This window comes from Phalacrocorax aristotelis, chromosome 6, assembly GCF_949628215.1.
Source record: "Phalacrocorax aristotelis chromosome 6, bGulAri2.1, whole genome shotgun sequence".
Classification (NCBI taxonomy): Eukaryota; Metazoa; Chordata; class Aves; order Suliformes; family Phalacrocoracidae; genus Phalacrocorax; species Phalacrocorax aristotelis.
In genome coordinates this window covers 6,503,383-6,528,217 of record NC_134281.1, presented here as the reverse complement: position 1 = coordinate 6,528,217, position 24,835 = coordinate 6,503,383, and the positions used below count along the sequence as shown (strand labels likewise).

General features: G+C 47.3%; 1 protein-coding gene across 8 annotated transcripts in view; it reads right to left on the bottom strand.

The window, feature by feature from the left end:
• FRMD4B (FERM domain containing 4B) overlaps positions 1-24,835 on the bottom strand; it is a 136,862-nt gene that overhangs the window by 65,425 nt on the left and 46,602 nt on the right. For 3 of the 8 annotated variants that reach the window (XM_075095682.1, XM_075095684.1, XM_075095683.1), the window contains exon 1: positions 19,787-20,014. The exons of 1 other annotated variant lie outside the window; for it this stretch is intronic. In XM_075095682.1, the coding sequence (XP_074951783.1) occupies positions 19,787-19,948 (162 nt within the window). In that variant the 5' untranslated portion in view covers positions 19,949-20,014. Of the gene's footprint in view, positions 1-9,905; positions 10,009-19,786; positions 20,015-24,835 lie in introns of those variants that run through there. 4 more of the 8 variants (XM_075095685.1, XM_075095686.1, XM_075095688.1 and 1 more) reach the window with 2 other exon arrangements.

The following is a 24,835-nucleotide window of genomic DNA, read 5'->3' as shown; positions in this document are numbered from 1 at the left end:
AACAGGTCAGAGATGAGCATCTGCAGGCATAACTCTGTCTAGCATCCGGGAAAACGGGGCTACTGCATCTGTGGCACCAGCACTGGCAACTTATGGCACTAACTAAACATGTATCATCGCATCGCTCCTCAGAACAGCAATGCTGGTAAAAGGACCGTTTGCACAGCAAATCTAGCTGGAAGAAACCCCTTCCTTTTAATTTCTCCTACTGTTGTGAATGTGAATCTGTAGAGAAGTGCCAGATGAAGAGTGACTTATTGTGCGTGCGGAGCAGAAACTGCACCATCATGATGATGGCAGTGATGCCCCCCCGTGCAAACCACGGCCTCGCCCCACGGTACTGCACCCAGAGGGGGCATCAGCCCAGAGCTGCACTAGCCCCAGGCCCATGCTCCCAGCAGGGTACCACTTCCAGTGCTTTATCCTTCCAGTTTTGGAAGCAAAGCTGGACCATCCCAATTCCAGCACGCTCCCTGCGATTTATCTGCTCACCGAACATGCTGCCTGGAGCCCTTAAATCCATTATGATCTGATCATGGGTCCACTTGTTCCCAAGAGCTGAAGGTCTGCCATTGTGCACTCATAAATAAGTCACACGTTACCATCAATTAATCATTCATCAGCACACCCTTCAAGGTGGTCCATATTTCTGACTCTGACATACTGTTACCAATCTGCCCCTGTTGCGAAGCGTCTGATCCAATAGTGTTTCTAAATCATTCCCCATCTGTTGCTCTGAGATAGCACAAGGGTTGCCATTATTTAATTGCTAGCTGCTTTAGCTTTCACCCAGTGAAATCACATTAATCACTTCTGACTGTTTTAATTGCCTCACTTGTCTATTCTTAAGTAAAAAAGGTTTCTATTATAGCAAACACATCCACAAAGCCTTGTGCTGAGGAGAAATAAAGGTTGCCAGGAAGATTAAAACATGAAAGAAATACCAACCTGTGTACCTGAATACCATAATCTGTGCTTCTATTCAGCTATCCAAGGCAGCTGCAAAGCACCTTAGAAGTAAATAAACCTCATGACACCTTCGAAGATAGGCGAGGTATAAGTATCCCCAATTTTATTGATGAGAATACGTAAGGACATAGCTTAAAAGTCTGATTTACAGATATAGACACAGATAACATTTAGTACCTGAGTCTTCAGGAGCCTTATCTCAGAAGAAATCATACAGCTGCCTCCCAGAGTACTGAAAAGCTCAGTCAAGAAGTTGCAGAAGGTGCCAGGGTGCTCAGCGGTAAAGCGCCATGAAATGCCATTACTGCGACAAACCTGTCAGTCCCACCTGCATCCCCAGAGCTGTGTGACAACAGGCTCGTGCCACCCCAGGAAAGCTCTTTGACATGACAGCAACGTCCAGGACCATGATATGTCTGGCACTAGCTGTAACTCAAGGAAGAGGGGGTCCTGGAGCCCTTTTCCATTTGCTGCTTGCACCCCTCTGCTCCCCCAGCCCATGCACGCTCATCTGAGGGCCAGACCGCTGCTCAGATGCCTTCTCCACCTGGGCTGAGAGGCACAACAGGGATACTCACTGCGTGGCACCACAGCCCAGTCAAGGAATGCAGATCCACCGGGGTGACTACCAGCTTTGCATTTGCAGGCTCCAATCCCTAAACAGAGTGGTGGTAACTAGGACAGCCCAAACATCAGCCCATACCCTCCTCTTGCAGACCCAAGGCTTCAGCAACCAGCACCCTGGTTTCTGCAGCTGTCCAAGAGCTCACTCCAAGTATCCCCACCCCATTCCTGATGGGGCAGGGAACACTTCACTTGGCTTACTCTGTCCTCACAAACACAGAGAGAAGCAAGTCACTCCCAGTTACTATCACAGAGCAATGCAAGCCCATCCTGCGTCAGGAATGTCACCCACCAGAAAGGTCATCTCCAGGAGATGACTCTCTCATGCCTCCCCCAGCATTGTCCCCATTTCAATGTATGGAGCTGCCCCCTGTGAAGGCAGAGCTCCTATATACAAGACAGTACTCACATTTTGCAAGCCCTGTTTGTACATGGGGCAGAACCGAAAGCTTCAGAGGCTGTTGTAGCTGCAAGACCACCTCACAAGCTTTGGAGTATCAATCACCTTCCACCAGCCCTGTATCGTCCCAGCAGAGTGATGCAGAGGTGTGACATGACCGTGGCACAGCAACGCCACTTGCTCCAGCACGGTCACGGGTATCAACGGCCTGGTCCTCTCCTCTTGCCTGAAGAAGAGCTGGGGAGCTTCAAGGAGAAGACTTCACCACCATAGTATCATAGGATATATAAAGGATTTTGGCCATGGAAGAGCCCCTCAAGCTCGGTGACCTGAGACCCTGAGCTCTTGGAGCCAAAGCAAAAAGGAGTCCTTTGCCAACTCCCCCGATGACACCAGCGTGATTTATTTCCCCGCAGTACATCCACTCGCAGGCCTGTCTCCCCGGGCTCTGGGAAGGAACCCGTGTTTGAATTCCCAGCTCTCAGGGCGCTGGGCTCCTCATCAGAGGATACATTTTCGTCTTTATTTCAGCTCGCCTTGCTAATCTGAACAATATAATTGATTTTCTATGTAGTTGGACCAATCCATCACGAGATGAGCACAGCTGTCTGGCTCAGTTAAGAGATGGCGTGAGCAGTCTTGAGATATATATACACACATCCATGTTTTCAGCTTAGTCTCATTGATTTTGCATTGTCTGTACAAATGAACAATTTTGTTATTTTTGATATATGCCCCCAATTTGGTATTTTTGGTAGTTATTTTTAAAAGCCTGCTAATATTTAAGCTATTATCCAGTAGAAGAAGTAGCGATGTAAAATTCATGAAGTATCCCTGTATCTCATCTCATTCCCAATAGGAAATTAGTGGAATGATGTAACGCACAGCCCCATTTTTGGCAAAACCATACGGAGATACTGGATTCTTATTGTTTCCTAAAGTCAGTTCTATGCTCTCTCTGCACACAAGTAAGCAATAAAAACTCAGAAATGGAGAGGAATAAAAAGGAGACAAACACTGTCTGATGCAGAAATGCAGTAATACCAAAATACTGCAGCCCTCCTGACTTACAGGCAGGTACTGGCAGCGGGCTTTCAGCAAGAACCGGATCTACCCAGATCTTCAGTTAAAAAAGCAGATAGTGAAGAAGAAGAAACACACAAATCTCAGAATCTCCATGTGTGGAAATTAAAGCATAGGGTTAGACTGTGATTCTATATAGAAGGTAAACATGTTCAGAAAGGTTTCATATAGACAGAAAAAACCCTGATTTTTTCCTCAATTTTTGTGTCACAAGTGAGATGAAGACAAATTCTCCACCCTAAAGTTATTGGGGCAGATTTTCCAAGACATCGGTCCTTTAAAAAGAGAAAAACAACAAGACAGAGAGGAAAAAAACCAACCTACTTCTTGGCTACTTAAACCAATTCCCTGTGATATCCTGAGCCTGAATGTTTATTTGGGAAAAAAACCCGTGCAGGATATTTATGCTATTTCTCTCCACCAGAAACATCCTCCCTATTCGAAGCTGGTTGTTACGTGCAATATTTTTAGACATTCATGTGTGTCATCCAGTTAGGAAAAAATAAGAAGAAAATAATTAGACAGAGTGTAAACAGGAAACCTCAAAAAAACTTAAGCCAAAAAAAAGCTGACAGAATAACATATCTTCGGAATGGGAAACCAAGAAGGGTTCGGGTCAGAAGCAAACCCGAATGTGTTGCACTCCCTCCAGACCAGATTTCACCTCCCAGAACTGGGCAAATTACAGAGACATTGCTTGGCGTAGCTGGCCGCATCTGTCGCTGACTTCTATTTTTAAGCCTTTTTTGTTTTAGGAAGGACTGGAGTCTTCATTACTAGGGAAAGCCAGAAAAACCGCAAACCTTAACAACTCTGTGGCCAAAGAAAAGAGGATTATACATGAACTGCACATAACAGACAAACCTGGGAACTGTTTCTACCATCAAAATGCTCAGAGGTCTGTGCGTGCATGCCAGCCGCTCTCATCTGGGATGTGCTGCTGTTTGGGCTTCAGCAGCCCACGGGCACTGACCGCGGTGCGCCGATGGGTAACTGTCACCTGCCCAGGGACAGGATGGCTGTGCCAGGGTCCTGCATCCACATAAACACACGCTGCTGTAACCTTTAAAACCACCACCACACCCCATCCAGCGAGGCTTCGCATCTTTAACACCCTAAACTCCATGAGCCACAAGAAATCTTCTGGAAATAGCAAGCCTCTTCCCTTCCTCTCAGGATAAACCGTTTTGCTCAAGCACGGGTATTACTGAGAATCCACAGGGGCTCTGCCTGGGAAACACCTGAGTGTGACAGCAGGGGTTTGGTCCCAGCTGCACGGAACTGTACAGGTTATTTCCATCAGCCACTTGCAGGGTAACCACTTGAAATGAAACTTCATGAGCAGGTGAGTAAGCTCCGGGAGATATTTTACAGGAAGAAAAAAATCCCTGCACTGATGCATCCAGAGATGAGTGAGAAAGGGGAACCATTTTCACTATATAAATGCCCGGCACACAAAGCCTTAAACCTGCAGTTATAAAAGCAAAAAAATTAGGCTGTGGGGCGTCATTAGAACGTGGATTGTACAGACTGCAGCATTTATTCCTGAAACAGGCACATCACAGTCGCTCAAGCAGTCAGAGCGCTGAAGAACATCATATGGATAACGAAAAGCAAAGGAGCAGTATTCCCACTTGCTGACAGGATGCATGTGGTCAGTGAGGAAATGCTGTCCCTTTGCCACACCGACCCAGACTCCACAAAGCCTGCTGCGGGGCGGGGGGGGGGCAAAATCCTGCCATCCTGCTTTTGACCAGTGACTTAGAGGCAGCAGCTTGGCTTTGCAGATGTAGGAGCCCAGAGAACCAGCCTTGCACTTAAAAGAGAATTTCATCTCGAAAGCCCTACCTGAGCTGCAGTTAACCAGCTATAAAGCATCACCAGCCATTTCCTGTAAGGTTTTTTTATCCCAGCCTCTCTTCTGTAACTCATAAGCCTGTAGGAGACCTCAAAGCTTAATACAGAAACCCCTACACTGATCTCAGATTTTCTGTGGCATTTAGGTGGGTTTTTCTCCTTCAGTCCTGAAGGCATTTAGGATCAGATCCTCAGCTGCCTTAGATCAGCACTGCTTCATTGACTTTGATACAACCGGCCGGCTTACGTCTGACCTGTAAGAGTGCACGGCTTGATAAATATATGAAATAAGATGCAAGAATATATTGCAATATGGAGCTGCCCTAACTACGTACATCTCAGGAAAATAAAAGCTTTTGCCTATCCTTCTGGAAGGAAGGGGCCTGCATGCAGCTGGGGGGAAGAAGGAAAGAGTTATAATGCTTGAAATGACCTCAGAGTTTCCTGGTGTGTCTGTTGGGAAAGCAAAGCCTCGTCATGTTCCAGCACTCGGAGTCGCTCAAAGCTTTAAGGAATAAGCAGAAAAATAACAAACAGGAGTTTCGATTTATGCCAGTATTTCTACAGAAACTTTTTAAAGGATCCACGTAGACCTCCAAAAACACCTTGATACACACTTCTGGCAGCCCACGGGTCCTCCCTGACCCAGCATTGGTGCCCGTCACTGAGTGTCCTGTAGTGGGATGCCCTTGGGGGTGGGGGGGGGACACAGATGGATCAGGGGGTTGGAAGCACTCCACCCACACAGGGGTGTGGATCTGGGGAAGGGCAATGCACCCCCATCCCACAGCCACATCCCATCCCACTGCGTGCCTCTCCATTGCCTCCTTTGCCAGCAAGGGGTGCAGCGCAAGAGTCCCAAAGCGATGCCTCCCACTGGCTGCCCTCTCCTCAGTGGAGGCTCCTGGACTCACCAACACCTCCTGTTAGACTCAAAAGTTGGCTCTGGGTCTGAAAACTCAGATTTCCCCCAGTCTCTGCACACGCCAGCCTGGGCAGCCGGTGGGTTCCCTGCTGCAGCACCGCAGCCTGGCTCATGCAGATGTGATAAACTCAACATGATCCCTTTGAAGGCGACAGCAGAGCTTCCACCAGCTTTATAGTTTATAGGGGGCACACCATGTCTCCAGACACACTGCCTCTCCTTCCTAATCTTCAAGCCATAAAGAAACCTTTGGCTGAAATCCTGGCTCCAATGTAGTCGACGAATTTTGCCATTAACTTTAATAGGGCCAGAATTTTGCCTTAAATCATTTGTTATCTTGCTATTAACCTTAACAGAAGAGTATCTGCTTAATGTTAAATAGCCAGCAATGCACCGAAGTGGCTGGCTACGTCTCTCACCCTTTGTGCTATGGCAAGGCACCGCGTAGGACCCATCTCACCTCACCTCACCAGGGTGACTCCAAGTGCCAACCCCATCCTTCCCAAGGGCTGCAGAGCCCACCCTGGCTCTGCATGCTCTCATCCCAACACTCCTGAGGTATTTACCCACAGCAACTGCCGGGACTGTACAGAGCCATTCCCGACTTCATGGTGTCCCTCTGCTTCTTGTCTCAGGAGCATCCAGGCAAGGCAATCACTTGAAGACCAGACTGAATATGACATGCACAGAAATAATGTTTTAAGATGAGACAGGCTGGAGAAACTTAAGCGCAAGCTGGTACAAATACCCCTTGGATGATGCCTGCCATGGAAATGCTGACTCTCCTGAAGTTTGGCAAAGAGTTACAGATGGAATACACTGCCTGGAAGTGGGGGCCAAGAGGCTCTCTGGGTTGCATGGCACCTTCCTAAAATAGCCACATTTACTGAAGATACGATGAAAAAACTGGCTTCTGCAGAGCATCAACTGACTTTCAAGTAAGCCCCACCAGCTGAGCCAGTAAAAAAATCTGGCAAAGCAACAGCCCAAGTGCTCTCCCTCACTGCAGGCACTATGGCTTTTCAGGGCCAAGTGCCAACATACTTTCCATGTAATTCTCCTTTTCTCCATTTATTCTACTATTTCTCCTTGTAGGGGATGGCAAATCTAAGGGACTTTTTCCCTTGCTTTATTGATAGCTTTGTACAGGACAACAGGCACAGCCTTTTGTAGTCATTAGAAAGTTCCCACTCACTGGAACAGGTCTTGGAGCACTAAATCTCATCCTCCTCTCCCAAAATTCTCACATCTTATGCTCAGAAATAGCAATGAGCACACTGCAATAAGAAACCAAAACCAAAGAACAGTGATAAAGGAAAATCCAGGGAACAAATGAATTTGGGCTTCCTCAAAATGATAAATATGGTATCCCAGCCAGGAGATAAAGCCCTTTGCCAAGAGCCAAATATAAAAAGGAGCATTGCTGCTGCTTGCTCTCTACCAGGAGCGTGCAGTGTGAAAAACAAATCCTTTTCCTCCCCACAAGGGAATTTTGCAGTGTGGCTGCCTCTCCCAATGCTACCAGCAGTGGTTTCACATAAGCGCTGCTGCTCCCTCCCACGCGGGGGTGTAGGGGGTGTTCATGAGCGCACTACAAGCGTGCACACAGCACTGGTTCCTACGGCAGGAGGCAGAAGGAGGTACTGCTGCAGGAGAGCCTTTGCTGGCTCCACTGGCCCCATGCTTTTCAGCTGACAAGCAGCATCCAGACAGCATCTCACCTCTTCTGACACTGCTGAAGGCCACAGGATCTTGCCAGCAGTGTTATCAGTAGACACCAAGTCCCTCTGGCAGAGGGGGAGAGGTTAGCCATCATCTTGAAGGAACAGCCCCCTTGTTGCATCAGTATTCTCCTTATATTAAATAAAGGTGTCTCATACTCAAAACAAATGTTTTTCAAACAGGTCATGTCATTCCACAGGTGCTGATGTTACCATTCCTACCACTTTGTATTTAAAATAACAGCAAGAAAAGAATAGAGAGGCAACTCTTCAGCTAATCCTAAAAAAAAAAAAATCAGGAAAATTAATAGGAAACAATCAGTGCAAATCTGCCACAAATATCAAGTCAATTAAATACTTCATCCAACATCTGCTTTCCTTGGCAGAACACAGCTAATAAATTAGTGTCTGGTGGAGACACGCTTATCACCGACAGCACCGAGGCACTGCAGTCGGGTCATTACCGTGCATGAGCCCGTGGTGATGTTTTGTTCCAGTGCAATCTCCTGGGAACTCGGGGCGGGGAAAAAAAGATACTGTGGGATCAAAGAGCTTTCCTGACTCTACCCTATGGAACAAATATGGTGTCAACCCTGGAAAGGGCACCGTGTGGAGGCAGCATCATCCTCTGCCCTCGAACGAGCGGTACCCGCTGTGGGGCAGGACGGGATGCCTGCCCTCCTGCGACCTGTTCTGACCTTCGCTCCTCAGCCAGAAGGTTGGAGGCAAATCAGTTAAGCTCCCGTTCCTTTGCTTAAGTCTTCACAACATGAATCTCAGGAGATATCCTGTGGACAGCTTCTGGGAACTTCTCCTGTGTTTTACCCCACCCCAGAAGCCATCCCTGACCCGCTTGAAACAGTAACTCAGCTTTCCCTGTTACGGGAATAGTTACAGAAGACTAAAAAATCCCCTCAGCGAGGGGTTTCCCATCCCTGGACACCCACACCCTGCCCTTGATGCCTCTTTGCCTCTCCCCAGCCCTGAAGCTCTCCTGTCTCTTTGATGGCTTCTCACAGGCTGCTCCTTCATCCCCTCCACCACACTTCTTGCTTCTCCATCACCTCCCTGCTCACCCCAGATTGGGTTTTGGAGGGAAGACACCTGAGGCAGGAGACATATGCAGAGCAAGCCTTCACCAAATATCCGCCATCCTCTCCAGGCAGCACCACATCCACCGAGGGCATCTTGCATCCCTTCTCCCCTTGCCCCACTGGGGTCCTTGCAGCTAGCTCATCCCCCATCCTGTCCCATGCTCCCCCTTGACTTTTCCAGGCGCTCTCATGCTTGGAAGCAGCCCCTTGGGATACCCAGATGCCAGTCTTGAACAGACATTAGGTAAGCAGGCGATGAAAAATAGTTTTAGAAAGGGCTATATCACAAGTCTATCAGAGTTGCCTTTAGCTTCTCTAACTCTTTAAAAAATGCAAAGAACAAGCAAAAGATGCAAAGCCTGAAATCCTAAGCTCATGGAAGAAGTCAAAATAGCGGGTATTGCCTGCAACAAGCGCTGAGCAGTGTTTCTGCGGCGAGGAGCCAGCCTGCCCAGCCACCAGCACCTTGCCAGGCACTCGGGGGGTTTGACAGATTTGGACTGCTCCACACTCGACTTTTAAAGCAAAACAAGCACTTCAGATCAAAGGCTCTTTCTCCACAGCCGTTAATGATCTCCATGTGCACTGCTGCATCTCCAGTGCCAACCTCTTCATGAGCGAGGTTTTTTTTGGGCAAGAGGGGTGGGGACCTTACTGATGAGACATTTAATAGTTACATGCTGAAAGGAGCTACTGTACCAGGCACTGACTGCCTTTTCTTGGGACTTATGAATCTGTGCTTTGTTCAGTTTAAATCATATCTCAGAGCAGCGTACAAGGGTGATGTCTGAAAATGCGTTTTCTCTATAACCAGAAATTACAGACCTGCTGCTCTCCAGCTGCAGCAAAGTTACCAGAATCAAGCTTGGATTTAGCACTTTGCTAAAGCAGCCAAGGCAGCACTTACAACAAAGGCAGGAAAAAGCAGCTGTAAATGCTGAGAGCAAACAAACAGCCCCTTATCTCCACAACAGAGTGCAAAATGATGCAAAGAGATTTTTATGGACTGATCTTTCAGGGCAAAGAAAAGAGCAAGGAAAAAGTTTTCAGCCTGAGCTACCGAAGTACCCCAAAGCAAACTCACTTTGCTCCGTGCGGCTTTCTGGCTGCCTGTCCTCCTGCACTCACAGCTCCGAGGTCTGCACGATGTTTAAGTTGGGGCACAGTATGACAGCACTACACAACATTATCTGTTTCTGCTAAGCATCAGAAATTAAAGCACAGCCTCTTACCTCCAAGCCACAGACCCTGCTGGTTTGAAAGCACTGAAGAAACCCAAGAAGTACTCAACAGCGCGCATGTACTAAGCCTTCATGTTTTCTGTACATTCAATCTGGGAGAAGGGAGACACGATCCCGGACTTCTTCCGTTGCCATATGATCTCAAGGAAGTGACCTTCGCATTTGTTGCTTTGATTACGGATTCAGAAACAAAAGCCCTTCCAGCATGAGTCAGGGGACACAAGAGGTTGAAACATGATTGTTAAAAACGAAGGCGAACCGAGAAAGCATTACAACTTTTTTTCTTCCTTTGCAATATTAACCCCTTTATTATGAAACAAAACCAAGTTAAAAACCAGCAGTTACTGACCAAAAGTGTAGCACAAGGTGCCAGCCCCGGGGCAGTGAGACGCTTTGGTGGGAACACGGGTCCCTGCCAGCCCCCTGCCCGGCGGCAGCCAGCCGAGGGCGCCCATGCCAACAGCTCTGTGCTTGTTGGGGCTGCCATCGCCTCTCCGGCTCTTCCTCCCCGCACATCCCCACCCAGGGGACAGATGGGACCTTTATGCTAAAACTTGACACAGTGCTCAAACTTCAAGCCGCCTCCACTTTCAACCCCTGGGAGCAGGGGCTTAGCCCTGTGGCAGCAGGGAGGCTCATCTACCAACCTGAAGGCTAAAGATAAGTAAAGCTGGTCTTCTCAGCCTGCCTGCCCTTATTTCAGATGCTCACATCTCCATAGTCCCTTGCTGTGAGAGGTACCCCCGGGTACAACGTTTCACTGGATTTATTTTCCCAGCTCCTTTCTGAAGCACACTTTGGTCCGCTGCCTCTGACGTGGGCTACTGCATGTCGGGGAGTGCAGACAGGGTTTATACCCTTGGCCGTCAATCTGAATTTGTTCTGGGGTCAGGGTTGGTCTCCAGGAGTGCAGTTTGTTGCTGGTAGAGGTGCAAGAGTAAATAAATCGTCTACCTGCTGTTCCACTGCTCCCTTTGCAGGACTCTTTTCTGTCCTGTGTCTGCAAAACACCAAGTTATATTTAATCTCCCCGATTTCTTCCATTCTGGTGCATCAACCTACAAGGCTTCATACACCTCTGAGCTTTGACACAGCAATGCTAACTGTGTCAGGCAGAGCACAGGTATCACACAAAGGCGCAAAAACTGAGCTCTCCTCCAAAAGAAATGTCATATGACTACATAATACTGCTTTCACTGAAAACAGAAAAAAAAAAAAAACCCAGAACAGAGAACTGAAGAACTGTGCACCCAAATCCAGGAGGCTGTAACCTCCAGAGCTCCAACCTGACCTCCAGGCAGGTACACAAGAAACACAAGATCTCAAATTTCCACATGCAGTTACTTCAAAAATCTGAAATACAAGATTGTTCCTCCTTCACAAACACAGCTTAGCATTATTAATTCCCTTGTATGTGACACGAGTACAGTACTCAAGTTTTTAAATCACAGCACTGACTCACATCCTCTGGCTGCATGAGCTGTGGTAGAAGGCTGATACCAAGGGAACAACACAGCCCAGGACCAACCACAGCCAACATCCAGCATGGGCTGGAGGGTACAGGCCAGGGGGAACATCGCAAAACGCTACCAGAGCGGGTAGGAGCTCTGGACACACACCAAGACAACCTCACCTGGCAGCGAGAACAACCTCTTCCCTTTAGCTGGACGTTCTCCTTCAGGTATTTACACTCCCCACAAATGAGCAGCGGCTACACACAGAAAGGACAAACTATGAAAAGTTTTCCACCCCATTTTTTATAATCCATGAATCTATTTAATAGAAAAAAAATAAGTTCAACACCTGGAATAAACTAGCTTGCTTTTATCAGAATGGGAAGCAAGAACCTCAGGGTGAAACTTTTGAAAGCAACACCTGATCGGGGGACACAGCTTCCACTTCTTAGAGGTACTGAGCTCTCTTGGTCCTGCTAAACTCTCCCAAACAGGAGGCTCTGTGTACCAAGTGTCTGAGGCCAACAACAGGCTCCATCAAGCTGCAGAGCACCGTGTAAAGCCAGAACCTTGCTGGCACTGCTGGGAAGAGAAGCAGGGCTGCCTGGTGCCTGCGATCCAACAGCGTGAGTCAGCCCCGCTCCCCTCACCTGGGCCAGGCACTGGGGCTGCCTCCGTAAATAACAGCAATCCAGACACCTCCAGAGGGCAGCTCACCCTGGTTACCCCAGACACCTGGGGTGCAGTGAGGTGCCAGAGGTGTCTCGCCCTCCTTGTTTAATGCAGAGGAACTAGCTTTGATCAATTATCCACCTTTTAAATAGCTGCAAAAAGATTTCCCCCCCACCCCCAAAAAAAAAAAGTTACTTTGTAAAAGTTAATATTCTCATAGCAGTGAGACTACAAAAGCTCTCCACACAATGCTCAATCACAGGTTTCATGAAAAAACCATGAGCTGGCCCCACATCAGGCAGGAGGATGCCAGGTCAGGTCCAGGCAGCTGGTCCAGACTGCATCAGTGACCTAAGGGGTGGCAGCTGAGACAGTTACTCTGAAATACTGTCCCAAAACTAACTTGTGTTTTTCTCCAAAACAGACTCCAAAGCCCCAAAATAAGATGGAAAATAGACAGTGAGTCATTTTTCCTTAGAGAAATGACGTGAAGGTTACCTGGGTGGTGCCAACTCCTGCCCTGTTGGGATAACCACAGGGACAGGAATAGCTGGAGGAGCACAGCTCCTTGGAGGATCTGGGGCTTCCAAACAAATACAGATCTGGGCTGTGTAATTCAGCTCTACTCTGGGCCACAGATACTTTTACTAAACAAGAAAAATGAGAGTGTAAAAGAAATGCAGCATACACCTAAGAGGTCCCAGCAGTGGGAAGCTGTTAGAGCTGCAAGAGTTGAGCAGGGGGAAACTCTCCACAATTCAGAGGCCACCAGAAGTGCTCCAAGCTGGGGTTTGGGGATGGCAGCACTGCAACTCCCCAACAAAGGGTACTACCCCTACAGCAAATGCAGCCACCCCAGCCCCTCTGAACGAGGTCAGCAGATGCAGCATGCTTGATATTAGAGAGGAATTACTCCCACTTTTGCTACAGCTTAGCAGACACCGACCTGCATGCTTGCTAAGTGCACCTGCCCAACCAGATTCCTGATGGGCTTCATCTACACCAACATACTTGCTCTCCCAAAACAACCACGGCAACCAGACATGTCCAGTCCAATGTCAGCCAAACAACTCTACACTCAGCATGATGAGGACCTCTTTGCCTAGGGCAGCCACCTTTCAGGAGAGATTGCTCCCCTCTGTTTTTTTCTTTCTGTCTACAACCTCAGTTTTCCCTTCCTATTGCACTCTGGCTGCTTTTTTCCCCGTTTGTTTTCCCACAAGTTTGCACTCAGTTTGGAGTATTGAGGTTTTGACATACACCTGAACGCAGTCAGAATGATCTTTCTTTTTTTTTTTCCCTGGTCTCTTCCCTCTCTTTCCTTGCTTGCACAGCCTATACTTTTCATGCTATTAATTCTTGTGCTGCTCTCTCCTGCTCTTCCAGCTTCTTCACGCTCATCCTCCAGTCCTTCGCCTTCCTCTCCCACACACAAGCCAGCAACCTGCCTGCCTGAGATACCAACAAGCATGTCCTCCTCCACACCACGCACCCTCTGTCCAGCCCACATCACCCTACCTGGAAACCACTGACCCAATGAAAGGTAAGACCAGGGTGCTCAGAAAACAGCACATAATTAGCAGTGGCCATGCGGTATAAGTGGTATACGCAGTAACCTCTCCATCACCACTGCCAGCTCTGCAAACATTTGCGCCCGACGGTGAGCAGGAAGATGAATGCTGGGGCACCCATCACCAGGACAGCACCTATTCTACGTCAGCTGGAACACCAATCATGGAAACATCACAGGCTTAAATCTAATGTTGCTTGGATAGTCAATGATGGCTTTTAATGGCTAAACAACAGCGTATTCAGGCTATTCTCAGCATTTTGATGACCCTCATTCTCCCCACCTCTCCTTCCCCAACACGCTGGGTTGATGCATGTTTAAATAAATGACAGACCAATTAGTGGGGAAAAGTGTACATGTGTATTTGTGTGGGAGGGTATTTAAGCTAATATATTCCAGTCCTGATAGCTTTATCCTCTTTGCAGTCTCTGCCAATGACCTGGTCTCCATCTGTACATAAGATTAGTAGAATTACTAATCACTAATTATGACTCAGAGGTTTTAAGAGCAATGCAGACTGTACAATGGTGGCCTGATTTTTAGAAAATGAGGAGACAAAGATAGCACAGTGTTATTTTAAGCACATGGACTGTCCATCCAAGATTGCAAAGGACTGCAGTGACAGCGCTAGCAAAAGGAGTGACAGAAAGCTAAACGCTCAAAAGGACAAAAAATGAAGTATGGAAAAACCAGCATGTGCCTGAAACACTTAATTTGCCTTTTCATAAGCCTCTTGTCCAGTCAGAGCAAGCTGGCCAGCCTCTCTGCACAAGGCTGAAACAGAGATTTATCCAGGGACGTTCACACAGCGATACCTTTGTGCAAGAGCCTGGTTCTGAAAAGCGGTGCCAGCGACGTTTGAAATCTAACATATTTTGTGAACTGCATCAGATCGAAAAAAAAATATTTATACAGGCCAAAGCGGGTAGTGAATAGAAGGCACTGTTTGAAACTGGCACCGTGACACCCTGAAGGAAATGAGATGAAGTTCACAGTCTGGTTGTGAAGTTTGTCTGCTAGGGAAGAGGGAGGAGTGGTACAAAAATCATATTTTTCTTTGAGTAAACTCTCTCGAACAGAAAACGCTATATCATGAGCTCAAGTGGAAATATGCCTGGCAGAGAGCTTTGGAAAGCTGCTGTTGGAAATGTGTAAAGCCAAGTTTAACTCTAAGCTGTTGGGAGGCAGTGCCCAGAGCCGGTCCTGTTCTCAGCTCTGCGAGAGGCTCCCCTGGAGCCCCAGCCGTGGGGAAGCCTCCACATGCCATTTTCGGACACGATGGGGGTTTCAAGCAGAGCCAAAGCTCTGCAGGTGATGTATGAGCAGTGCCACAGGATTAGATCAGATCCCTTCAGAAAGAAAAACAGCTGGCTGAAAGCAGTCAGAGCAAAGCTTTTCCAGAGCAACCGATAATCCCCAGTGTCCCAGTTTAAATCTTTGAAGGGGCACATATTTGGCATCCTCTAAAAAGGTCCTCAAGCTCCCTTTGGAAAGCCCTGACCCATAAGGACGCCTAAGATTCGTCCTCTGAGCATCGCTCCCAGGGCCTGTCTGGTGCAGAGGAAGGAAAGCTCTGCCCTGACAACAGAGCGCTCCCCGCTTTGTCCTCCCCCTCGCTGCTCCAGCACCACTTATCATTTTGAAAGAGAAGGAGAAAAAAAAAAAAGGCATCCCCAGTTTTTTGTCAGCATTTTTGATAACGAAAAGTTAAGGTGTGGTAACAGAGGAAACACGGTCCTCACTATCCAAACCAACTACGTTAGCACCATAGGAAACAGAAGTCAACTGCTTCCTCTCGCGCTCCTCCACCCCAGGTACATGCGGGATGGACACACGTACAAAGCTTATTTATTGTGCTTCATCAGCAAATTTTTTTTTTTTCACTTCACACGAAGGAAATGACCTTTCAGAGGTTAAAAAGCACTTCGTCCAAAAAGCCACATGAATTCAATTTACACTTTTACACCAGAGATTGTTAGCCAAATTACAAGTGTAACTGAACAGCTTAATCGCAGAGATGCTCCCATACCTCGTTTCATGCCCAGCAGATATTAATCGCAATGCCTCATCGTGTTCTGCAGGGAGTTTGGGGACAGTTTGCCTGGTTTTTCTTTTCCACTTTGCATCAAGCAGAGTGACCGACATGCATTTTAACCCTGTCACTAAAGCACTCACTTGACCAGTTTTTATTTGATAATGCTGCTAATTTTATAAATTAGACTTTGATGAAATGCTTCTTTCACACTTAAAGCGCAGGAGCCAATGAGGAATGACTGCGCCATGGGATTTATAGGACAAAATTGATATCCATACCTTGGGAAGACATGCACCAGAACACAGTAATGTTGACATCCCAGTGAAAGTCAGGCCAGTAGTAGCACAACTAAACACAGAATAATTGTTGATCCTGAAAGTTTTTGGCTTTGCCACTGCTTATTAACCTCATTTATATAAAAATTTCACTTTCTGTTTTACTGCCCTATAATTAAATATAAGACAGGTGGCCTATAAAGCCTGCATGCGGAGAGCCCTGCCAAAGCTTTATTTTGGAAGCAGTATCAGGGCAGCCAGAAGTGCCACGCCGTCCCATTGCGGCTCGGGGCGGCCTCTGGGAAGGACCCCAAAGCCCAGCTGGCAGGGCAGAGCGCTTCGCACCAGACTCCGCAATAACCACAGCCGTCGCTCCTTTCCCTCACGGGACACGGGCACCCTTGGATGAAGGCTTCTATGCAGAAGTCTTACCTAGGGTTTTTTCCAAGCCCTAATAGCCCCAATAGCTCATATTGACTTGCTGCAGTTAGAAAGATCTGCGCCAGCTCTTCCATCAGCTGTCTCTGCAAGTCTCTGGTTTTCCTAAGACAGGCTTTCAGATGCTTTCTGCCACAGGCAAGACAATGTTTCCTTGCATACAACCCAAGCACTCGCAGAGAGGATAAACTCACATACTGTACAACCCTCCTCCCCTTGCGAGGATGCAGAGGTTATTTCAGAGTGAAACAGGACACCCCACAGCACTTGGGCTCACAAACTCCTCCAGATGAATAGGCTCTGGGCAAATAGGACATCCCTTCTCCTTTGGCCGGTGAGACAGATGATGGCAGGCACCTTGGCACAGAGAAGGGAGAGCACCTGAGCTTGGCTTGCTGGGCTGGGGCTGAAGTCCCTGCACCTATGGCAGGGTGAAACCACAGCTGGTAAGGCTTTGGAAGGTGTTTCCTACATACTCATGCTAGAAACAAGAAGGCTAAATAGAGGGTAACTGACAAAGGCTGGTTTGTTCTTGTTGGTTTTCCCCCCCCCCCACAACTTAAAGCTGCTAAGGCAGGTAAAGGCTTTATGCTGGCAGAGAGGATTTCAGCCTGCCCAGGCCAGGCAGCTCTGCCCCCCTGACAATGGCTGCACTTGCCAGCTTCAAAAGACATAGGTGAGAGCCCTGTGTAGAAGCTTGAAGGTTTTCGCAGCTTCTTCATGCTGGGACTCAAGCTCAGGTCTCCCATGAGGCTAGCAAGCATTTTATATTTAAAAAAAGAAAGACCCAAAACCACCACCACAGTAACAAACAGCAGCCCAGAGAGAAGAAATCCTGGCTTTCCTTTCACCACAATAATGTACTGATGATTAAAATGAGACCTACTAGCAGCGTCCAACTGACCTGAAAATAGCCACTGACCCACAAAACAACATGAATCCCAAATATGGACCAAAGCAAACCAAAGCCTCCAGGGCTGACCAGCAGTGCAAGTGCCTGTCACCTCACCCTTCCCCGCACGTCCCTTGCACGTAGCTCTGCGACAAATTTCTGACTTGTTTCACCAAGGTTTGTTATACCATGCACAGCCCAAGGAGTTCTCAGAGAGCAAAAGCTTAAGTTTAGCAAAAATAGTCTTTTATATACAACCCATGGTATTTTTCACACCTGGAATCTGAATGTGAAGGAGTTACAGAAATGAACATTCTTGATGAAGTCAAAGCGGGAAAGGACTTTGTTAAGCACCTGTCCGCATGCCAATATGAATAAGAGCACAAGGCAAAAGCATGCTTTCATGTGGCTGCACTAACTACAGGACTTACTGCAGCAAGAAGTTAAGACAAATAGCAACCCTGGCACGAAGGAAAAGAAAAATAATACTTGATTCAACCTCTTACAGGGCTCTGACATCCAAACAGACCGGTGACATTTAATGTTGTGTGCTCAGTCCTGCACCCACTGGACTCAGCTGGGATACCGCCAGTGGTTTTAACAGCAAAGAGCCAAGACCTCAGCACAAAAAGCAATGTGTTACACAACCCAAGGAAGAGCTGCAGGGCATTCTTTCAGCCATCTCTCTTTACTACACCCCAAATTACCACTAGGAAATTCCTGACTTCAAAATATGAGTTGCCTTGTTTCTGCCCAGTTTCATCTCACAGGGATGATAAGGCACAGTCCGGCCCTCAGTGCAGCGAACACAGGGCAACAGGCCACTGAGTGTCTGGCTGTGGCAAGCTGCAAGCAGAGGAGAGCAGGGAAGGGGCACTCCTCGCCCACCCCCTGGCTCATGGGCTGCCTGGAAGAATGATGCAAGGACCCGTCTCCCCATTTTACCCATTTTCACATCCCCGCTTTAGGACACTGGCACAAGTCAGTGATGCTTTCCATAAAGACGACAGATTATTCCACCAACAGCCACTAGGGCACAGTAAGTTTGGACAGAGGTACAGTCATGCTTTGTTTTAGAAAAAAAAGAAAAAAATCTCTTTTCACTTCAAGCCAACCACCGGAGAATCGCAGCTGAACAGGCTGAATACAGCTGTTGTCAGAGCTGGTCCTTACTGAGCCATTATTCCAGCCCTGGAGGGATGGGGTTTGCCTGCAAGGGGACACAGCAGGGAGCAAAGGCAGACTTAGTTCCACACTCTTTACTTGAACAGGCTCCAAAAATGACATCCACACAGTACAGGTGTAGCTGAGTTTCATTTACAGAGCTGCATCCCACATTTCTACAGGTCAGTAAAGGTGGGCAGATGGGGAGCAATGATGCCTGTGCTCCTGCATTCCCTAAGTATACACAAACCATATTCCTCAAGTGACACATCTGTCACATATCAAAGCATTTACATCCATCATCTGTCCAAGATGCCAAGATGCATTTGAGCACTTGGAAGCACTTCTATCACCATAAAGCCGTTCTTCCACTCCTGGGCATACCTTAAAGCCAAATAGCAACAGATCCTTTTGGGATTAAATAGGCACAGATGTCCCTTTAGCATGACTTTCTTATAGAAGGTACATCCTGACGGTTCTGGAGAGCTGCTCGCTACGAGCCGTGTCATTCTCTGTGTTGCACAACACCAGGGAGAGAGGAGAAGCAGCTTTGAAATATTCAACATAATCTAGCAAACACGCACACTAGCACTGTGACCAGACACACCTCACAAGTTTACACATGAGACAAAAATACAGACGCAAAAATAAGTAACCGCCACCAAAAACAGACTCCAAAGAGTGCCACCACCCCAGCTGCAACTGGATACTGCAATAACTGCAAGTGAGGTGCTGTATTTTTGTGCCTGCAGGAAAATAGCCTCCCAATAGCTGTCTCAGGACTTGTTGCAGCCCCCCCCCTCCCCAACAGCAATCCCTTTGCATTGCAAAGTGTATCACGTTACAATCTGCCACTATTCAGCAACACAGACACAAACAAACAGCAGGAAAAACTACAGCCGGTCTCTCCCATGGCAGCATCATGCTCCGAGTGCCTGATGGCAGCGCAGGCTGAGAGCTGAGCTACACCTCCCAGATGCTGAGCGTGAGGATGGTGACAGCAGCGTACAGGGCTCCCGAGGGGCTGTGATACGGGGGCAGCCGGCTGCCGCAAGTTTTACGTGAACTGGCCAATTAAACACGTTTAACATAGAAAATATCTCCCCCAAACCATGAATTTAAGGCAGACACAGAGCTCTGCTTGTTTGAAAGCAATACTGGACATCAGCACAGACCACCAGGTTATAAACCTACTGGGTACCTTCACACCAGGGCTGTTTGAGCTGCGGCTCCAGCACGATGCTCTTCTCTCCCCGTCCCAGGCACCTCACCCAGGGCGTGCAAGGAATCAGACAGGTGAGCGAGCACGTGCCCGTCAGGTGGCACAATTCCTTTTTAGCAAAACCCGGAGCAGTTACGAGGGGGTTTTTACCTGGTAGACATCCCGGAGGCCACACCATGCTCGCAGGGCTTGCCGGCAAGCCCGCAGCCGGGCAGCATACCACCTCCTCAGCGCCGCCACCGTCACCGTCCAGACGAAGCGGCTCCCGCTGAACAGCAGATCCTCCACCCCGCACATGAACACCGAAGCCATGAGCTGCTCCGCCGGCAAAACAAAATCCCCGTCCTGGCTGGCTCCCGCTGGCTCTCGCTCCCTCGTTCAAATGCCTGGCATGATGGCAGCCCGGCTTTATACGGCGGGCGGAGGGCAGGGGTGTTGCACAGAGCCAGGGTCAAGCCTTAAAACAAACTCCTCTTTCACGGCGCTTCCTGGGCAGATTCCCAGGCATGCCCCGGCCGGCGGTGCCTGAAGCCGAGCCAGCGGCTGCAGTAGCTCAGCCCTACCAGCAGCTCACACAGCAGCCTTGTCCTTCTTAGCAGCTTACATAAATCTCTGTTAAGCTCCAGTAGCTACCGCTATGTTTTCTAATTAAATTTTAACCCTTTTGCCATATGCCCCGACAACCACCCCATTTAGGCGCTGCAGGAAAGGAAGGAAACCGCTCGCGAGCGTTAATCGCGGCCGCACTTCAGCAAGCTGGGCTGGCGCTTCACAGCTCCCGCCTAACACCCGGCGCTATCTGCCTCCGACCCCTCATTATCTGCCATAGAGGGAACAAAGCTGTCATCGTTTTCTCCCGGCTGATCCTGTGCTGAAATTATACACTAGAAATCCTATTTTTAAAAAGCACCTTCAGGAGCCAGCAAGTGGAAAAAAAATAACAACATAAAAATTATCAGAAGAGCTCCTACAGAAATAGATACACTAACTCCTCTTCCAGCTCGGATCACGGCAGATGCCCACGGCACAGAGCCACCTTCCTGCTCCACACCTCCCATTTGGTTGTTGCATCGTGCAGATTAAACACTCATCACCTGCTAAAGAGACAATTTTGCTCTACTCAAACTAACATAACTCTGTTAATGCAGCACTTGCTGCATGAGAGAAAAAACAAAGCTACTGGTGCTAGCTGCGCTCCTCACAAACAGCCCACACCAAATAAACACTGAAATAATAGCCCACAAGAGGATCCAGCCTTGCCTCGATAGTTGTTATAAAATCAAGCAGCACCCTGCCCTTCTGGGGATTAAACTGTTAATGCCAGCAAGATGCACCTTTCATTTGTGAGCTCCTTCCTACTAAAAGCTAAGGGAAGATGGAAGTCAAAGGGCAATTAATCTTTTTAAGACCCCTCAGAGGATTTGACATTTCCTAAGCTTTTTGGGACAGAAGCTGCTGGGGGCCCTGCATGCTGCCATCCACACCTTGCTGAAGAAACTCAAAGAGCGGATTTTTGGCTAAAACAATCAGCAAGACCAACTTCTCTGTAAAAGTGATCTCTCTTGTAGGATGAAACGAATGAGCAGGGGGCAGGAACAGCTTGCAGAAAGGCTGCATGGGACAGCTAAATCCCACCATGTTGCTGGTACTGCTTTCCCCAAGGGCCCTGCCTGCAAATGACCTCTACACCAGCGTTGCAGCAGCCCTCTCCCAAACGCTCTTCATGGGAGGAAGACACCCTGCATGCTTGTCGCGCAGTGCAAGTGTTCAAACTTATTTAATTCCATATTAATCAACCTTCTTTGTATTGGAAGAGCCTACATTCATGCACAGTCAGCTCCCACGTCGTAGTTGTGGGTGATGCAATTCTGCAGACAGATGACTGCCTGTTTCAGGCAGGCTTTGGACCTGTGTGCCTCCAACCATCACCATCACACCTTTTCCTCTTACACATAACGAAGCAAGAGTGACCCTGCTCCCCTTGGTGCTGCTATCTATTGGCTATGCTGCTGCCAGGGAGTTTAAGTCTCTCAGAGTCTTGCTTTCACATGGGAAAGGCAACAACTATATTTCAAACATTATTAGAAGCTGTTACAAAGTGAGCTGGTGCAGGGAGAGATCTGGCTTGTGTAACGAGGGGCAAGTAAAGACTCAGGTTCTACACTTGAAATCCAGCCGCCATATACCCACCCCAAGAGCTTTATCACTCCTTTGAATGGTGTCTTAGAGCCTGTGGCCACAGGGAAGTCTTCCTCACGCTCCAGTGTTACCCACCATCACTGTTCTGTGTTTAGAGAACTTTAACATCAACACGAAAGTACTGTGTCCATTTTCCACTGGGAGAGAGCAGTGACAAATATCTACCGAGAGTTATTCCCGGAACGTAAGCCAGCACCAGGCTCAGCAGCGGGTAATTGCCGTTCCTTCAGATAACGCTGCTTCGGAGAGGAACCAGCCAGGAAAATCTCCAGTGGCATCTGCGCGTTGTGGTCCAGTCATAATCAAATGTAAACACAGAGACAAAAAAAGAAAATCCAATTTTCAAGTTCCATTTCTAAAAGAAAAGAAAAGGAGCTTTGTAGTCAAAGAAACAGTGCAGGGAACAGCCTCATCCTGAGCCAGGAAAATCCAACTAACCCACTACGAAAAGTTTAAATGCTTCTATTGTGCCTGCTGTCTTCAGTGCCTTTTTGTTTTCCTTATCACCTAATTAGAGTGGAAAAATTAAGAATGAGGATTTTCTCCTTTAACATAGCACAAGGATTTTTTTTAAGTTGGTTTACGATCCATGGTATCTTTAAATAAGAACTTAAACAGTTGCACAGTTACTCTTTACGCTTTGCAAGTTACTGTGTGCCTGAGCGGCGGCCTCAGATAGCTCCACCTCAGAAGGCAGAACCGTACGGACTCAGGCGCTCCCTCCTCAGCGCTCCCAACCACTTTACCCATCAATATTTCCATTACCTTTGCAGACGTTATGCTCTTATAGTAAAGTTACAGCTCTGCGTGTAGGCTAGAGCAAGGCAAGAATCTTTTCCCCACCCTCACTTAGGTTACACGGACTGCAAGTCCAGTCTCATGAATAAAAGCTTCACACACATCTTGTCGTCCCTTCTCCAGGCAAAGCAGGTGATAAAAGAAATACAAAGCAAGCGCCAGCTGGGCTTCACCTACCCAGCTGACTCGCGTACATGGGGCAGTAATCACACCATGGTGCACTGTCCTTTGAACCTGGGGCATGGTGCTGAATGCCCACAGAACAAAAAAAGAGCAAAGGAAGTTTATGATGCAAAGAGCTAAATGGAGTTTAGAATAATTTTGGTGTTTTAATATATAGCTGATGAATCACCCCTTCAAATCCATCTTAGTCCTTTACGCTTTCAGAATCTGATTGCAAGTAGGTTAATTTGAAGCACCTAAATAATGTCCAGGCTCCTCACAGTCAGAACAGAAATCACAGAAAATTTGGGAAGGACAATCCAGTAGGATACCCAGATGGTTTACAAAGGCTGAAGTATCCAGATCTCTATTCTATGAAGGGGGTTGGGGAGGTGGGTATAAAATAGATCTCAGGAAAGGTCTTTGTAGATGTATGTACCACTTTCAAGGGAACACCAGAGACAGCTACTGAGTCTATTTGATGTACAGCCTTATGAACAACAAGGCATTCATTTCTGGTAAGAAATAAGCCTACACAACAGGAATCTAAGCAGAACGTAACTTAAAAAGGAAACAGAAGACTTGATGTGTGGTGGGTCCATGCTTTTCCTTACATTATTGATTGTAGCTCCAGAATAATGAGTATTAAAAAGAAAAAAGGTTTGCTACCAACATAATAGGAAAAGATGATCCCAAGTGGATTCTCAGGCTTCCTTGCACGTTATCTTCTGTGCCAAGAAGAATGGAATGAGGCTTAGCTGAATTGCTGCTTTTCTGTTCAAAGTAGCTCATATGAAGTTCACATGAACAGAGAATTCATCTACCTGTGAGACCATGGGACAAGAGCATCAATCTTCCCTTGTAGCTGCACAGCAGTATTGCCCCTAGATACGACTTTTGATGAGACACATAGGAAAAAGGACACACACAAAGTCCCTAGTGGAAGGTAATGAAATTAAAGGTTTGCTCATTTTTGGTCTCTGAACCTTCAACAGTAAAAGGTGAGTTGTTACACAGATGCACAAAATGTCTAAATATACAGGCTAGCAGATGTCTGTCCTAATGGGTGCTTTAAAACACACTTTAATCCATAATTTGTCCTTATATTGAAGACACACGAATCCAACCAATATTCATAATATTCTGTAGAGCAAGCTGTAAAGTTCAGCGAAGGCCAAAACAACCCCACCAAGATGGCCTTCGCAATGTTATAAGAAACGGTTCTTTCACGGCACATATCGCTGTTTTGAAACCTGCTGTTGTTACCTCAGCTCCAAGGGTTCAAAACCCTGATGCCCAGGGATGCTCTTGGGGCAATAATGAGCATCGTTGAGGTCCATGCTAGGACCCAAAGTGCTGTGGTAGCACACTGTCCACTGAATTCCCACCAGAAACTGGCTGCAGTCCCACCTCATCCTGCTACACCCAGACACGTTTCTCCTTTCTGCACAAATCTGTGTGCAGATTTTCATCAAAATTTTCCCATTTCTCTCCAGTTACAAGCCAACAGCGCATAATTACACTGCTTTTAAAAATACATTTGAAAATACCCAAAGGTGCTGATTTGTAGAAGTTTTCATGAGCATGAACAACAGGATTACTTGGGAATTAGGACTTTCTCAGACAATGCTGAAGCTGCATATCCCTACCACTTTTTTTTTTTTTCTAAATTCCTGTCATGAAACAAGGCTGTCAAGCTGTAAGCATTAATGCAATTAACCCCAAATAAAGATGAAGTGACTTTTCAAAAATCGTTTTTACTACACTCTGGCCCTTAATTACCAACTTAATAAAGATAAAGTTAAACACAGTTGTCGGGCGCCCTCTCTTTGATGTTACCACCTCTCAGCACATAAGATGCTTAAAAAGCAGCACCGGTGCGTAGGATAAGTCTGTAATCCAGCCTGCCCTGATCAAGAGCTTTTGAAGTAAGATGCAACTTCTGGTAAAAAGTGTTTGCAAACTAATTTAGTTCTTTGAGATTATTGAAAAATAATTATGAAATATTCCTTAGTAACCTACTTTAATCCTTTACATTAG